This window comes from Pteropus medius, unplaced genomic scaffold (assembly GCF_902729225.1).
Source record: "Pteropus medius unplaced genomic scaffold, Ma_sr-lr_union100, whole genome shotgun sequence".
NCBI classification, from domain to species: Eukaryota; Metazoa; Chordata; class Mammalia; order Chiroptera; family Pteropodidae; genus Pteropus; species Pteropus medius.
Window position 1 is genome coordinate 1,859,268 of NW_024350324.1, and position 17,794 is coordinate 1,877,061.

General features: G+C 59.8%; 1 protein-coding gene across 1 annotated transcript; it reads right to left on the reverse strand.

Moving 5' to 3' along the window:
* Positions 1–14,514: 14,514 nt before the first annotated feature.
* Positions 14,515–17,141, reverse strand: LOC120583659 (uncharacterized). The gene is made up of 2 exons (XM_039839012.1): positions 16,409–17,141; positions 14,515–14,618 (listed from the first exon to the last, which is right to left on the reverse strand). Exons 1-2 carry the CDS (start codon positions 16,998–17,000, stop codon positions 14,515–14,517), a joined length of 696 nt encoding a protein of 231 aa, XP_039694946.1. The 5' UTR covers positions 17,001–17,141.
* Between the last annotated feature and the right edge of the window lie 653 nt (positions 17,142–17,794).

The following is a 17,794-nucleotide window of genomic DNA, read 5'->3' on the forward strand; positions in this document are numbered from 1 at the left end:
CTCGGGGATTATCTGCCATTTTTAAGATAGAGAGTGAAGCCCAGAGAGGCGCTTTAACTTGTCCAAGGTCACAGAGCCACAGCCAGCACCCAACACCCATCTCTTTCCAAGTCCAGGGCCCTCACTCCCCACCATATTAGCACACCCAAGAACACCTTTCTCATCTCTCAGCATGTACCGGCCGCTGTCCCACGGCTTCAGGCTTCTGGCCCCGCCTGGAGGTTACAAGGCCTCGGGCATGTTCCCAGGCGCCTCCCTAGCCAGCATCTCCGACAGCAGGATGGCCGGGCCTGGGGCGCCCACCACACACACCCACCTCCCTCAGTCCTCGGCTTTTTTTTTCCCTGATGGAATTGGGGGGCGGGGGGGGGGTGATGGATGCTTTCTCCACACTCCTTCTGGGGCTGGGTGGGGTTCCCATTCCCAATCAGAGTCTCATTCACACATCTATGGTTTGCAGTGCTCGTACTGACTGCCACACACATGGGCAGGCACGCCAGCACACACACACACACACACACACACACACACACACAGTGCACTCTCGGCCTGCACAGCCTCCCTGGGCTGTGGGTGGCCACTTGCATGAGACTGGTGGCCTGCTGTCTCAGATTAACGATCTCCATCCTCCCCTCTGCCTGCCTGCCTCTCTCTCTCTCTCTCTCTCTGTCTCTCTCTAAGTCTATGATCTCCAGCTCTGCGCGTCCCAGGCACCCTCTTCCAACTCCCCAAAGAAAGTCCCCTTGCCCAGGGCCATGGAAGCTGGAACCCTGCACCCCAGGCGGCAGGCCCAGCCCACACTCCTATCTGAATAAGGTGACGCGGGGCCGCCCTCGCCCTCCGTCCGAGCATGGAGGTGCCCGGGCCCCCAGTGTCCAGCAAGCCGGGAGAGACCTCAGTCAAATGGCAGCTCTGCTATGACATGACGGCCAAAATGTGGTGGATGGTGAGTGCAGAGGTGCCCGCTGGCACCCGGGTGGGGGCTTGCGTGGTCGTCCAGGGGGCAGGGGGGGACAGTGGGCAGTGAGTGGGCCTCCCAGGTGCGTGGACACTTGAGCATCGGTGCTGGGGTGTCCAGCACGGTTGGCAGCGGTGGCGACCCGAGCCTGGGCATTCACAAAAGAGGAAAGGTGGCCAGAAGTGGGGAAACCGAGAGCAGGCAGTGGACAGGAAAGCCACTCTGGAGTCTGGCAGTGGGAAGCGTGTCCGAGACTCCCCAGACCAAGTGTGTGAGCGTGCCAGCCGGTTCCGGGGGCCGGGAGGGCGTGAGGGCGGCCGCTATCTGGGAAGGTCAGCCGTGAGTTAGCTGGACCCGGAGCCCTCGCAATGGCGCAGCCGTGACTTGCTGCGGCCCCAGGGCCTGAGATGGGGAGATCTGAGTGCATGAGGTCTCAGGGGCTGGAGGGGTGCTGGGGAGCACCCGGGTTCCCAGGCCAGGAGGCTGGAAGCTCAGAGTCTGAGCTGCTGTAGGACTCTGGACATTTCTGTGCTCCCTGAGCCCTTCAGCCCCGACCCCTGAGCCGGAGCACCCTCCTGGAAGCTTCCGGGACCCAGACGATAGGGTGAGAAGCCAGAGCAGGGCCAGCCATGGAGCCTGGGGCTGAAAGTCCACCGTCTGACTCTCTCGGGCCAGCATGAGGCCGCTAGGCCAGCGCGCTGTTGTCTGCCCCGCTGTCCATCCAACCATCCAGGTCTGACCTGTCACCCGTAGTGGAACTCCGACCCTGTCGACACGGGTCTAGACCACACACACCTAGGTTCCAGCCTGGGCGTGCTGTGTGATCTCAGGCCAGTGGCTTACCATCTCTGGCCCTTAGGTTCCCCCTCAGGAAAATGGTGTGTGGCCTGGACATCTTGGGCTTCGTGGCCAGAGCTATGTGAGTCCCCGAGGAAGGTGGGGCCTCAGGATGGGAGACACAGCACCTTAGGACCTGTCGCGACCCCTCTGGCTTGGGCGTGGCGGTGGCGGTGGAGCTGCCCCCCCACCCCCACCCCCGCCGTCTTAGAGCACCTGGTCTCAGCGTCCATGAGGACAGAGATTTCTCCCTTATCCCAGGAAAATTTCGTGAGTCGGTTTCGTTGTCCGTTCTGCATTCGGCCAGCATTTACTGAACACCTACTGTGTCTCCTGTTTTCATGCTGGAGACACAGCAGAGACCTAGACAAAGACCCGTGTCCTCCTGGGGCTAATGTCCCAGTGGGGGAGACAGAAAATAAAAATAGCTGTGCACAGAGTAGGAGTTGGTTATAATTGTGTAAGGGGTTATGAGTAGGTGGGGGCTTTGAGACGAGGTGATCTCGGAGGGCTTCTCTGAGGAGGTGACATCTGATCTGGAACCTGGCAGATGACAGGATTCATTAGAAGAAAAGGGTGAAGATGGTCAGTGCAAAGGCCCTGGGGCAGGACCAGACCGGGGCTGGCGTGTTGGAGGAACATCCAGGAGGCTCCTGTGGCAGGAGCAGAGGGAGTGAGGGGCAGAGAGGGAGGAGGGGAGGGCGAGGAGGGGCTGGGGCAGGTGTGCAGGGCCCTGTGGGCCTCGGGGACTTGGGCTTCGACCCCAGGAGCGCAGCGGGCAGAGGAGGGTGGGATTTGTTTTACAGTTTTTAACGCGGCCTTGGTATTTTGCAGGGAGAAGAGGTAGTCTGGGGCTGACGTGGCAGCCAGAGACGGGGGGCTGGAGATGCTCGGGGGGCATCCAGACCAGGTGGGCGGAAGTGGGTGGGTTTCAGATGAAGGATGATGTGGGCTTGGCGATTCACCCGGAAACTCAGACGGCAGAGTGACTTGCTCAAAGCCACAGCAAGGGAAGGGCAGAGCTGACCATAGGAGAAGAGGCCTGGGGTCAGAGGTCGGAGGTGAGGGTAGCGACTTCCCATCCCCCATCGCCAGGGTCCTGGGAGAGTCAAGTGGAACTGGCAGTTTGAGAAAAGGCAAATGTTTCTGGCATTCTTAGGGTCTCATCAATAGAGGTAGAAGCCCCAGTGCAGGGAAGGTTATGGACCCACAAACCAGCCGAGGGCAGGTGTCAAACTGGGGTGCATTTGCAGGAGAGAAAAAGAGGATGGAGCTCAGCAGCCTGCAGGGAAGACTGAGGGGCCCCTGGCTTCGGCCGAGAAGAAGATGCCTGGGAGCACACGGTTCGGCTCACCGCGCCCCTCCTGGCCTTCCTCTGGGCTCAGCTCCCAGCTGGGTCCTTGGGTTCCCCAGGAAGGGTCAGCTCCAGCCTCCCCCCCCCCACGCCAGCAGTGAGCCCCCAGTCACAAGAGCCGGAGCAGCCAGACCCCAGACAGGTCTCAGACCTCTCCAGCAGGGCTGCCCTTGGTGTAGGAAGTTGATGAGGGTGGGGAGTGGTGGGGGGGTGGGGGTGTCTGTGCAACCCCAGAAATCAGAGCTCTACCTGTGCAAGCTCTGCCTTCGTAAGGACTTCCTCCTCCTTACCGGCTTAAGGTAGCGAGGCATCCGTCACAGGAGGCATCCAAGCCCCCATTGGTGAGAATGTCATCCTCTTAAGCAGAGCGGGCCGAGTGATTAGGAAAGGATCCCTTTATGCTCAGAGCATCGAGGATCCCCAGAGGGGTGAGGGGTCCAGCCAACCCCAGGGGTCTGGATGGGGGTGGGGGACAGCGGGTAGGGGTCAGAGGTTCCAGCCTCAGCCCTCCGATCTCAGATGGACTCAGCGTCTCCCACAGCCCCGAGTTCGCCAGGCTTTTGGGGCTCTCGGAAATATATGAACTTCTTTTACAATCCAAAGAAAGCAGTGACTATGACATAAGGAACATATGCGAGTGAATGCAGCCCCAGCACGTTCACCCGAATACCACCGCGGCCCTGAAAGATAATGCTTAGTAATTTTATCTTCACAGAGGAAGGCAAAGCGTCATGCAGCTAAGTCCATCCAATCTCTGTCATTCGTTCAGAGAGCAGGTGGTCTCACCTCTGCGCCTGCCTCGGGTTCCCCATCTGTAAAATGGGGGAACATGAATTAATGGACTCCCCCACCCCCCCACACACATACACACAGGGTCCTTGTGGGAAATCCAGTGAGTGGATGACTGTGGAGGTGTCTTGCAAGCCGTGAAGGGCCGAGCCGGGTCGGGCACTGTGGCGCTCACGCAGCTAAAGCGGGAGATGGCGACGAGACCGCAGAACTTCCGCGGTCGCTCCATCTGTTCAGTGAGTGCCCGTTACGCGTCTGCGGCCAACCAGGCCGAGCCAGCCCTGCCCCTCCTGGGCTCACAGCCCACTGCGGGGACAGCGAGAGAGAAAGTGAATAAATGCACGAGGTGGCTTCCCATCGGGAGAAAGGCTGCCGCGACGTTAGCAGAGGGCGATGGGGGCCAGCAGGGCAGGGAAGGCCTTTCCGAGGAGGTGACATTGCGGCCTGAGCGACCTCAGTGGACCCACGGTCTGGGGGCGGGGGGCAGAGAGAACAGCATGTGCAAAGGCCCCGGGGCAGGACCGAGCCTGGCGTGTTGGAGGAGCAGCGAGGAGGCCCCTGTGGTGGGTGCCGAGTGAGCGAGGGGGAGAGAGCGATGGGGTGCGGGGAGGGGACGGGGCCGGCCGCGCAGGGCCTTGTGGGCCTCAGGAGGACTTGGGTTTTATTCACCGAGCACTAGGGAGCCTGGGAGGACCGTGAGCAGGGGCGGGCCTCCCCCGTCTGCCCATACTAGTCCCCCTGCCCGTCTGTGAATGCCGCCCGCTGCCTCCCCCTCTGGGTGCCCGGCGCTGGAGTGGGGGGTCGCGGGGTGCGCAGTCTCCCCAGCCCCCGGCCTGCGCCCGCCCGGCCGCCGCCCACTCTGCCCACATCTGAGGCGCCGAGGAGCCGGACAGTCTGCTGCAAACCACGGAATGTTTCCCCGAGCGCCTGGGCCGGGAATGTCGGCGGGGAGGGGGAGAAGGGCGGGGAGCCCCGAGAAAAGGGTCGGGGAGACGCAGAAAGCAGGGCCAGGGCGCGGGGCGGGCGGGCGGCACCACACACCGACGTGATGCCCCCCGCTTTACAGATGGGGAAACTGAGGCACAGAGTGGCGGATGGATTTGTCCACAGAACTGGGAGGGGCAGCCCTGGGATTCAAACCCAGGCCACCTGGCTGCCGCGTCGAAGGGCGTAACCACTAACCCGCGGTAAACGGGTTAGCGCAGCTTTTTCAGTGAATAAATGAGTGGATGAATGAATGAACAAAGGGTGTCAGTGGGTGAATGAAGGCAGCCAGCACCAGCTAGCTCGGGCCCCCATTTTGCGCCCCCAGCCTGACGCAAACCAGACCCCTGATGGCACCCAGCAGACCCCCACCCTCCAGTTCCCGGCCTGTCTGCCTTCCAGAAGTCTGTCCTGGTATCCGACCTCGGCCACTCCTCCATCCCTGTTTCTCTAGGGCAGATAAACATGAGGCGTCCAGACCCTCCCTTGGGGGCTTCTGAGGCTGTTCCTCCAGGAGAAGGGGAGAACCGGGCTGCTGCTCATTTTAGAAGTCGTCAGAGAAGGGAAAGCCAGGGCTCAGAGAGGGACAGCACCTTTTCCGAGGTCACACAGCGCACGGCTGTAAACTCATAGCCCTGAGCTGAGATCTCAGACGATAGCCAATAGGTTTGCATCCCGCTGAGCCTCCCATGTCATATTTTGTTCCATCTTCCCAAGAAGCCTGTGACGAGGGAACCGTTATTCTCACCATCTTATGGATGGGGAAACTGAGGCCCAGAGAGGGGCCGTCACTGTCCGAGGTCGCAGGGTAACGTGTGACGGTTCACAGCTCACCTGCTGCACCAGAGTGAGAACAGGCATCAGCGTCTGGCTTTGCCATCTGTGAATGGATGATATTCTGGGAGGCCGCATCACCCAGAAGGTGCGTGTCGCACCCTAGTTTCACAGTAAGCGCTCGTGAGCTTCATGACATGGAGCTCGTGTCTAACTTTCCACCTGGTGGCCTTGCAAACCTTTGAGAGCCTGAAGGGCAGAGCCAATGGCAGGGTGGAGGCACCCGATCCTTTGATAGGAAGTCACGAGGAGGGAACAGTGCCCGGCTGGCGCCTTAATGGAGAATACGGCATCCGAGCCAGGCCTGGAAGGGTGCTAACTAAGGCTTTCAACCACGGAGATGGCAGGGAGACCGTTCCTGGCGGAAGGAACTGCTCAGAGGCATGGAGGTGGGACAGTGCCGGGTGTGGCAGCTGTAACAGGGAGGAGGTGAGACAGATGTGCCGAGTCAGACGTGACGGTCCTCGAATGCCAGGGCAACGGGGAGTCACGGGAGGGTCATGGGCAGATCTAAGACAGGTGTGGGGGTCAGGAGGATATGGAAGCCGGCATCTAGATGGAAGGAAAGGAGACTTGTGGGTGGGTCGGGGAGAGGCCCGGGAGGCGAGTGGGCAGAACGTGGGGACCGACGGGCAGACGGGAATGGGGGGGAGGGAGGAGATGAAGCTGATACTTGGACCCGTGCCTCAGGGGTGGGGAGCAGCTGTGGGGTTGACCCTGAGATGGGGACACAGGGGAGGAGGAAGATTCTGAATCCAGGGCCCCTGGGGGATGTTCTGGGGGGTATGCCGAGTCGGTGTGGAGAAGCCCACTGGGCTTAAAATAGTACCTGGTACCTCCTACGGGATCAAGAACCTACCAGTGGAACGGAGCATGTAAGTGAATGCGTAGAGGACGGGAGGCAGGACAGTCAATAAATAAGTGAGTGGGCATCGGATTTATCATATCGACGGACGAAACGGAATGTCGGACGGACGAATAAGGCGCGGTCAGACGAACGGACGACGGGATGCAAAAAAGGAGCAGGCAAGAGCGTGACGAGGCAAGTGGACAAGTGGACGGATTGACGGGGCCGGGCAGTGACGGACGAATGGACAGGCGGACGGGGTGCGACGGATGGTGTGCGACGCATCAAAACGGACAAGTGCGGACGGAAACGTATCAAAACGGACGACGGACGACAGACAGACGCGACGGACGGACGCGCGCATTTACTTTTGATGGCGGGGACGCGCGGGACGGACAGGCGCGACGGGGCGGACGAAACGAGCAGAGACGGACGAAACGGACCGGGGTGCGACTGAAAACGGAACAAACGACGGACAACTGCGGCGCGACGACGGACGCACGCCGGACAAGTGCGAAGGCGGGAAGGCGAGCAAGGGACGGAGCGGAGTGACGGGCGTGCGACGGACGGACGGATGCGCGGACGGGGCGGGGACGGAACAAAACGACGCTGACGAACGGAACAAAACGGATGATGGATGGGTGGATGGATGGATGGATGGATGGGCAGATGAATGGATAGGTGGATGGGTGGATGAATGAGTAGGTGGACAAATGGACAGGTGATTGAATGGACAAATGGATGGATGGACGGGTGGACAGATGGATGGATGCTGGATGGAAGAATGGACGGATGTATGCATGGATGAACAACTGGCTGGTTGAATGGATGGACGAGTGGATGGAGGCTGAAGACAGAAGTGCTTGCTCTGAGCGTGAAGGGCAAAGGGCCCAGCACGGCCCCAGGAAGCCCCCACTTCAGGGCCAGGCAGGTCCGAGAGATTTGAGGACCCCAGAAACCACACCAGTTTCCCCTATAACTGTGTCTCAGTAAGGCATCCCCACCCAAGTCCTTTCCTCTGCCCTCTCTCCCCATAAACGGTGCTGAGACTTGACGTTCCTGTCCACACACACATGGCTCAGCTCCGGGGGGCTCACCGCAGACAAATCAGTGGAAAATTAAAATAGTGCCTGTGTGCTGGTGATCGGCGGCCTCAGCTGGGGCGCTTAATGACCCCTTTCTGGGGATTGTTACCAGCTGGAGGTGGCTGGGGGCGGGGGCAGCACTGAGCCACCCAATTTGCAAGAGGGAGGGGGCCTAGAATCAGTGCTGCTGGGGAGAGAGAGCCATGTGGTGGTCACAGTCGGGAGGAACATGGAAAACGGTGACCCTGGGCTCTGGGAATGGATCCTCCTGGACCCCTGCATCCCTGTACGTCCTCCCTCCTGCGAGGGCGTTCTTTCTCCCCCAGTCTACCTGGGTAAGTCATCTTTTAGGTCTCATCTCCAATGCTACCACCTCCAGGAAGCCAACCCAGTGTAGGTCAACTCCTCCGATCATTTACTCCCAGAGGCATCTGCCCCGCCCACCCAGATCTACAGTCTTAACCTCCTGGATACGCAGAGATTGAGGGCAAGAATCCCACTGTGCCATTCACCAGTCGTGAGTCCTTGGGCAAGTCACTTCCCTCTGTGCCTCCTCGTTCTCCTCTGGCGAAAGGGAGAATAACAACCCCTCCCTCATAGGGCTGGTGGGGGGATTAAGTGAGCTACTCAGGACAAACCGATGTTTACTGAGCACTCACCGTGTGCCAGGCATGGGACTGTCTGGTCACTAAACCCTTTAGAAATGGGGTCACCGAAGCCCCTCAAAGTTAAAGCAAGTGACCTGGAAGCACCGCGTTCCTGGGCCAGTACAATTCCATCTGCCCTGGTCCTCCGCTCCCACCCTGGTACCCGCAGTCTGTCCTCCCCGCAGCGGCCAGCGGGGGCGCCTGTGAGCACCCGAATCAGGTCCCGCCCCTCCTCTGCCCACTGCCCTCCCTGCGCCCATAAAGTCCCACACGACCTGCCCCACTCATGAGAGCCCCACGGGAGCCAGGTTCAGAGACAAGAAGTAGATGGTGGGAGCCGGGGGCTGGGGCGGGGCAGGGAAGTTGGTGTTTAACGGGGACGGAGTTTCAGGTTGGGAGATGCGAAAACTCTGCGGATGGATAGAGATGGTGGGGTTGGCTGCACAACAGTGTGGATGAACGCATGCTCCACGTGCACTGAAAAATGAGTAATTTGAGGTTACATATATTTAATCACAATTAAAAAATAAATAAAACCGTGGTGCGTCCATGCAGTGGACCGCTGCAGCCAGTAACAGACTTGAGTTTTAGCTGTCTGATGAGGCAAAACCACCTGTGAGATAAACCGAGCGATAAAGGCTGCAGTGCTCATGCGTGCCGCTGGGGGGCAGCACGGGACCGGGAGACCCGCCCTCCTGCTTTGATCTCCCGTTCGCCTTTTATTGAAGGTTTTTTTCCTCCTGCTCCTCCTTTTTGTTTTATTTACCTAAGTGTTTCTATCCTTTGTCTCTCGTTACCTTTCCTCCACAGACAAATATTTCAGTGTTCGATGGGCGTCTTTTTTCTAAATTCTGTCTGTCCTCAAAAAATGTTATTTTGTGCTTGTACGTTGCTCATATTGTAATATGCCGGGAAAGGTGATACATAGATGGATGGATGTGCCGGTAAAACTTTATAAAATCAGGTGATGGGCTGTGTCTGGGTCAAGGTTCTCCAGAGAAGCAGAACCGACAGGGATGTGTGTGTGTGAGTACATATATGTATGGCGTATATGTGGATGGATAGATAGGTATATAGAGAGATGGAAATATATATATATATAAAGATAAAGATGTTTATTTTAAGGAATTACCCATGTGATCGGGGGTGGGGCTGGCAAGTCCAAAATTTGTAGGACAGGCCAGCATGCTGCAACCTGGCGAGAACCAACACGGTGGTCTTGCGAGTGAAATCTGTAGGCGGGCAGGCGGGTGGGCCGGAGACCCCAGTGGGATTCCTTCTTCACCAGGAAACCCCGGCGTTTTGCTCCTGAGTCCTTCGACTGATTGGGTGCGGCCCACACACAGCACGCAGGGCCGCCTCCTTCACTTAAAGTCAGCTGGTTGTAAATGTGACTCCCACCTGTAAAACACCTGCACAGCAACATCCAGACGAGTGTTTGACCAAACAGCTGGGCACCACGGCCTGGCCGGGCGGACACAGAAAATTTAAGCATCCCAAGCTGGATGTGATCCAGGGGCCAGAGTTTGTCAGCCCTGGCGTGTTTGTTTCCCGGAGCTGCCATAGCAAAGACCACAACCCACAGAAACTGACTCACAGTTCTGGAGGCTAGAAGCCCAAGGTCAAGGTGTCGGCAGGCCGTTCTCCAAAGAGAGCGGCCGTCTACACATTTTCGTGGCATGCTCCCCGCACGCGTACCTCTGTCCAGTCAGATTGGATCGGAGGCCACCCCCGTGACCTCGTTTCAGCTTGATCACCTCTGTAAAGACCCCATCTCCAAACACAGTCGCATCCTGAGGCCCAGGGGACTAATGACTCCCTGTTAGAAATGTAGACGGTTCTTTGTCATGGCTGTATGATATCCCATCGACTCTTTTCATCTGCTCTGGTATGGATGGGCATTGAGGTTGTTTCTAGTTTGAGGGTTCCACAAGCGACGCTGCTGTGAACGTTCCCTTGCCTGCCTTCTGATGGACAGACGCGGCCTTTCTGTTGGCTGTGTACCTAGCCACGTCAACTAGTAGCCACAGACTGCACCCCACAGGGACCACCACGGTCCAAACTCACACGCACATACACAAACACACAGGCTCCCAGGTCCACACCTGCTCACAACCCTTGGCTTCACCCGTCTTTCCCATTTTTGCATCTCGGCCAGGTGTTACATGACACCTCGCTGCTGCGTGAATGGGCAGTGCCCGGGGGGCCCAGCGTTTCTTCCTGAGCCTGACAGTCTTCGGGCTTCTGTCCTCTGGGTCACCTGTTCATTAATGTTGTCCACTTTGCTCTAGGGGGGCCATCTTTTTGCAGTAGTTTTGAGGAGCAGGCTACCATACTGCACATCTCCAGGGCAAACATTCCCATTGGGGCTTCTCGGAACTCAATTAGACCAGAGTGAGAATGACCCTCTCTCGCGATATGCCATATAGCAACCCTGGGTAAGAGAGCCTTGTATACTCCAGCCGTCAGCCCTGCCATCTCTTCTCCTATCTTGTCATCTCTCTACTCACTCTATTCATAGTGTCCTTCATTAGACAGAAATCTGAAATTTTAATGTCGCCAGATTCACACATCTTTTGCCTTCTGGCTTGTGCTTCGGAAGTTTCGTTGAAGGAGTCCTCTCGTGCCCCCGGGTCATAAGCTCTCTTCCCACACTTTCTTCTACTGATGTTCCCATTTGATCTTTCACATTTAGGTCTTGAATCCAGGTGGCATCCACCTCTCCAGGTGATGTCAGTCGGGGGAGCCAGTTTTCCCCAATGCCATTGACCAAACCACCATCTTTTCCTCACCGGCTTGTGCTGTCACCTCTAGAGATAGTCGAGGGTGCCTCTCCGGGCTCAAATCTCTCCGATTGGTCCGTTCGATGATTGTCAAGATATTGCCACACTGGGTGCTGTTTGTGAGGTTGCCATTTGTATAACCTCCACGGGACAGGTGAGGAAACTGAGGCTCAGAGAGCTCCCAAGTCACACCAGGGGAGGTTGACCTACGTCGGGTGGCTGGCTGGTGCCCCGCACACAGTAGGCCCACAGAGCTGCTAACGAGTGGTGCCACTTCCACTCTCCCTGGGTCCATGCCAGTCACGGGGGAAAGGGGTCTCCAGAAGATGCTACCATGTGGATTCAGTTACCGTCAGAGGATGTGGGTTCTCGAGGCCGGGGACAGATGGCTAAGACAGGACCAAGTGGATTGTGGGATGGACCGCACCGGTCACCCCGTGGGACAGTCTGGAGTGTCTCTGGGGTCAGGGATCCTCTGCTGCCTGTTTCCTGCCTCTGGGGATACCAGACACCTGCAAGGGGCAGCGGGCAGCCAGGCCAGGGCCTGGGGGAGTGGGGATTCCGGCCGCTCCCTCGTCCAGTCTAGCTGCTGCTGTTGGCAGAGGCCGTGACCTTTCTCCCAGATCCGGAGCTGAGTAATCGTTACCAGAAAAATAACTCAGCCGGCTGAGTGGCTGCAGTGCTGCCTCCTGTAGGGGGGAGGGGTCGGGTTTGGTCCCCAGCCTGGCCCTGGAGACGGGGGTGCTGTGGCCCCTGATGGGTGGCAGGTTCCTCCCAGGCTCCCCTGCGCTTCCTGGCGTGTTGGTCCCAGGAGAAGGAGGTGACAGCTTGGTCGGGAGCCCTGACATCCAGGAGAGCTGGAATCAGATGTCAGCTCTGTCGCTTTCTTGCAGGGTGACCTTGAGAAGGTGCCTCGCCCCCTTTCTGAGCCTCAGTGTCCTCCTCTGGAAAATGGGGGTGACGAACCCCCCCTTGCTGGTCCTGCAAGGCTCGAGTGTGATGCCACCACTCTGAGCACGGGGTGCATCCTGCAGCACACGCGGGTGGCATGGCGGCCCAGAGCCCGAAACACGCAGGGCACCCCTCAGGTGCCAGGTCCTGCCCGAGGCACTGCTGACGCAGCAGTCAACAGAACAGGGCCACCCGTCCCTGCAGAGCAGAGCTGGCCTTCCAGGGCGGGGGACAGCCGCAGGGCGGGGGACAGCACGTGGAGCCGCGTAGAGAAAACGGAAACAGTCGTTACACTTTATTGTTGTTGTGACGACTGCTGTGGCATGCCACCCGCAGTCTGGAGAGCCCACACTCCGGCTTCCGACGCCTTCTAAGGCGTGCAGCTATTGAGCGCTGACTGTGTACCACGCTCCAAGCGCACGACCCTGCCGGCCCATTTCTCAGAGGAGAAAGCGAGGTGTCGAGTTCGTCCAAGGTCGCGAGCCGGTTGTGCGGGCCGGGCCTGGGAGCGGATCTGCCAGGTGGCACGCTTCCTAGCCCCGCCCCCGTCCCTGGGCAGAGCTGGCACCCTCCCAGCAACACCCGCCACCCCCCTTCACTGCGACCTTCCCCAAGCCGTGAGGGGGGTAGGGGGGCCGCTGGACCTCAGGAGGGAAGTGGCCTGGCCGGGCCCTGGGGCAAAGCAGAGAGGGAGCGGGGTGCCCGCCCCCCCAGGGCTGCCTGGGGGACACCAGCGCCTAATCCTGGCTTGGGAGGACACGTTGTCCTAGAGATTATATAAACCGACCTCTCCCTGTTTGTTTAATTTGTGCAGGCTTTCCCCTCATATGTCACTCGTTAACAGGACTGGGGGTGGGGCGCTTGGAGCCGGGCCTGCTCGAGGAGGGGGTTCTGCAGGCTGGCTCTCCCTAGCCCTGTGCCCCGGCCACCCCCTTCTCTCTCTGAGGTCCGGCGGGGCCTCTGCCCACCCCCGAGACCAGGTCCAGCTGGTGGCAGGGGCGAGGCATGGCTGACGGAGCGTGTCTGAGAGATGGCAGCGTAAGTCCCAAGTCAGGCTCCGGGCCCGCTCCGGCCCTGGGCGTGTCACCTTTCCGCTCTGCACCTTGGTTACCTCCTCCAGAAAATGGGAGCCATGACGGCCCCGCCCTCCAGGTTGTCAAGAAGGCCACACAGGGAATGGGCACGGCACATAGCGAGCGCTCAGTGAATGCGGACCCTGTGGTGTTAAGATGAACCCCGAGAGGTAGTGCTGACCCCATACGCACGGGGCACCTGGGCGCAGGTCAGCCCCAGGACTGGCCTGAGACACTGCGACTCTGGTGGCCGTGACCAAGACTTGGGAGGACAACGTGCACCGTCCCCTCCGTCTAAGCCTCAGGGCGGCCCCCTCGACCCCGACGCCTGGGTTTATATCCCAGCTCCCCTGCCCGCTGTGCCTTGCAGGCGCTGGGCTGCTCCGTGCCTCAGTTTCCCTGTCCGTAAACTGGGGATCATACTAGCGCCCCTCCTCCCGGGTCCCTGAGAAGGGTCAACGCGTTCATTCCCATAAAGCATTTTAAACGGGTGCTGGCACAGTGTCTACTAAATAAGAGAAAGTCAGAACTAAAAAGGAATAAGTAAACCAGGCCCATCGCAGAGGGGCAGACGGAGGCTGGGGACCTGTGCCGTGTCAGGGGCAGGCCTGGGAGCTGAGGAACCAAGCAACTGCCTCCCCGCCCTCCGCCCCCGAGGCGCCCAGCGGAGGGGAGAAACGAGGTAGGGGGCTCCAGTCCCAACGGGCCTGGATTCAAATCCCCGCCTGGCAGCGTCACAGGAGCGGCCACCCTGCTCCGAACCCTCATTTCCCTCCTCGGCCAGATGGGACCACGGCAGGTGGTAGCATCGGGGTGCCCGCCCTCCTCACCCGGCCACTCTGCCCCTTTGCATAACCCAGCAGCACAGCCGGAAATCACAGTGCCAACGACTCTCTCCCTCTGTAACCGACTTCCTGCCGTTACCTACCCACCTTGGGTGCCAGCCACGGGCTCCCTGCCCCCCACCCTGGGCCCGCAGGGACAGAAGGGTCCAATCTCTTACCCCGAGGCTCTCACCCCAAGGAAGGCACGCCCCAGTGGCACAGCCTCCCGGATGGGTCCGTGGGCGGCCGGTGGCCATTGCCAGCCTCCCTCTGCCACTCGGCTGGCAGATTGCTTCTGCCTGCCCTCTGCTTGCAGCTGGCGGTGAGGACACAAACAGCAAAGGCCAAGAAACCCCCCTTCGGATGGAGAGAAGCTGGAGAGGGGAGCAAGCCTCCAGCTCGGCAGGCCTTTGGGAGCAGCCGGCAGAGACAGGGACTGCTAACTGCCGTCACCCGCCATGTGGAGAAACGCCCCGGACCGTGGCCTGGAACGGAGTGTGGGGACGTGCAGGGACGTCTCTGAGGACACTCCTCAGCCGGCAGCGCAGTCAGCAAATAATCACAGCCACAGTCCTCGGGGGACTGTGTCTGTGCCGTAGATGAGGAAGCTGAGGCGCGGATCCAGGGTGCCACCTGCCCAAGGCCACGTGGTCTGTAAGCGGCAGAACTGGGGTCTGAGCCACTGCCACAGAGGGCTGACCACTGCTGTCGCCTCATAGCCTCGGGGGCAGGGCAGGGGCCCCGTGGGCTCTGTGGGTGGGAATCGCAATGCATAGAATTAGGCGTGTTTGTCCTGCGGTGGCCCCTGCCGGGCATGTCAGCGGGTTCGTTTGGGACAGATGGGGAAACTGAGGTCTGGGTGACAGAAGCACCTGTCCGATCTGCCACATACAGTGGGGGACGCGCATCCGGGAAGCGCCTGAGGCGGGCGATGACAGGGTACGTGTAGGTGGTGTCCCCACGCCCCGTGTCTTTCGGCAAACCCTGCCTGTGAGACCCTGGCACTCTTGAGCCTCAGTTTCCCCATCTGAAGGGAGAAACTCCAGAGAGACGGGAGCGGGACTCGGGAGGCTGGGCCCGGGCCCTGCGTGTGTAGACAGGCTCCCGAGTTCCAGGCAGGGCTGAGCCCACGCCCAGGTGCCCACGCCAGGCCCGCCGGCGAGGGGCTGGGCGGAGGCCTCCCCACAGTCTAGGCTTAACTCTGGTCACCACATGCCATGGCCTTGCTGTCCCCAGAAGTGCCAAGTTCCATCCCACCCCAGACCTCTGCCCAAAGTCACACAGCAAGTGGCAAAACCAGGATTCCATCTCAGCTCAAGCTCAGCCCCAGAGTCACGACATCTGCAGAATTCCAAAGAATTCCGAAGAGTTTGAGGGCTCCAGGCCGCCAGCCAGCCTGGAGGCTTGCTGCCCATGGGCCGGTGGCCGTAGCTTCCCAGGCTAACCCCGTCCCCTCCCAAAGGGTCATCGCTCGCCCGCTCTTGGCTTGGCTCCACTTCTAAGTGTGTGAAACGTGTCCACAGGGGGAGAAAAATAGGCCACATCTGTTGCACAGATATCTGAAGCCGGGGAGTGCCACCAAGTGCCACCAAGTGCCTCGCCCCCGTCCCTCTTTCTACTCTGCTTCTCCTCCTGGCTGCCTGGACGGCCCCAGGGGGGAGCCCAGAGAAGCCCTGAGCATGTCGACAGCAGTACGTCCTCCCTTCCAGGAGGGTTGGGGTGAGGGGTGGAGGGGTTCAACACAGCAGAAATGTGGGCAGCAGCCTCTGCGTGTGGGGCTGGGTCCCCCAAGGTGCCCGGTGCGAGTCTGAGGTGACCTGGGAACCTGCAGTTTGCACGAGGCCAGGGAGCCCTGGAGGAGATGCATACCTCTCCGGCTTCAGTTTCCCATCTGTAAAATGGGTGCAATCGTCTACCCCCTCACAGGCGGCTCTGAGGACCCCTGCATTGAGTGCATACAGGATTTAGCACAGGGTCTGGCGCCCGGCAAGCTCTCATCGACACTGGCTGTTGGTATTCTCAGTAATAAACTAGTGAGTCTGTCTACACTGCATGCAGGGGTGCTACCCAAAGCATTTAACAACCACCAGAGCCCAGGCTGAGTGTGACAAGAGATGCTGGTTGCGGATCCTGGGAACGGCCTCTGGATGGGTGACTAGGTCACTCTCCGTCGTGGCAGGCAAGCACTGGGGGGCTGGGCTGCAGGAGCACCTACTGTGTGCTCTTGTCAAACCAGGGCAGCCTGTGGAGGTGGGTACAGTGGTCCCGGGGCAGAGGATGGAGAGCCCGGGGCCCGGCCAAGTATTGATTGGGATAGAGGGAGCCTGAGGTGGCTTTGGGCTCAATGTGTGACCGTGGGGAGGTGCCTCAGTTTGCATGTCTGTGAAATGGGCCAAGGAGAGATGGCTGCGTTGGAGGGGGCGGCCCGCGAGATGGACTCACATGCAGCAGAGGCTCCGGCAGTGCCTGGCACACAGTAGGTGCTGTCGTGTTCCCACCTCCCGGAGCCGTCAGATAACTGCTTGCGGGGTGAATAATCATAAGAGGCAGCCCCTCTGTGGGAGAGTGTTCTCCGGTTTCCCAAACGGCTAGACCCCTCTCCCTCTAGGCACTGCTGACATCCGGGCTTCTTCATTCTCTGCGGGGCGTCCTGGACACTGCGGGGTGTTGAGCAGCATCCCTGGAGCCATCCACACCCGATGCCAGGCGCTCCTCCAATGTGAAAAACAGAGATGTCCCAAGAAGTCACCCAGTGTCCCCTGGGGGGAAGAACTGTCCCCCCAGAACCGCTGCTTTTTGGTCTCATCAGCCTCCACTGCAAGTGGTCAAAGTTCTCCTTTAGCAGAGGAGAGAATTGAGGCCCAGAGAGGAACGTGGCCGTGCCTGGGGCACACAGCACCGGGGGTGGAGCCGGCCCCTGCACCCCGGGCTCCCCGCTGCGCATGACCGGGCCCACGTGGGGGAGGGGTGGGCAGTCGACACCCCCAGCCATGCCAGCCAGGGTTCCAGGAACTGGCAGACGAGCCCAGGGCATTCCACGGTTGCAACATCCGAGGGCGGCATGCTGGCATGCCCGGGCGGTGCCACCACCTCAGCCCCGCGGGCACCGCCAGAAAAGAGAAAGCAACTCAGAACTGGGCACTAGGACAAACCGTGGAACCCCACGCCTGGGGGTGGCCCCTGGAGAAGAAGGGGCCCGGGTTGGAGACTGTGCTTTGCTGCGTGACCTACCAGGACTTGGCTGGGTATGTTCTGGCCAATGAGAGGGCCCCAGCCAGTCAGGCCACACCTCTAGGTGAAGCCCATTGGCCCTATGAAAGGATTGGGGGTGGGTCCCTTGGATCCCCAGAACCCATCACGCTTGCCCTAAAGTGCGGGGCTCTAAGGGTTGGTTTGAGGGAGCTCCCTGCACTGATATGTGCCCCTAGGCTGTTGTTGCCCCGTCAGAGCGAGAATTACGCTTAGAGGTTCTGTCAGTCATTCTGTAAACATTTATTGAGGATGGGAAGATGAACAAGGCAGATCTGAGGAAAAGCCACATTGGAAGGAGAGCGGTCCAGCCAGCGGGCACAGCCTGTGCAAAGGACCTGGGGCAGGACCGAGCCTGGTTCTTTAGAGGAGCCGGGAGGAGGCCCGCGTGGCTGGAGCGGAGTGAGCGAGGGGGAGAGGGAGACGTGAGGGGCAGGGAGGGGGTGAGGACGGCCGTGCAGGGCCCGTGGGCAGCCCCGAGGAGCGGATTTTATCAAGGGCAATGGGGAGCACTGGAGGGCTTTAGACAGTGGGAGAGGTGATGTGCCGCCTAAATACTATGGGGTTTGGGGCAAGGCC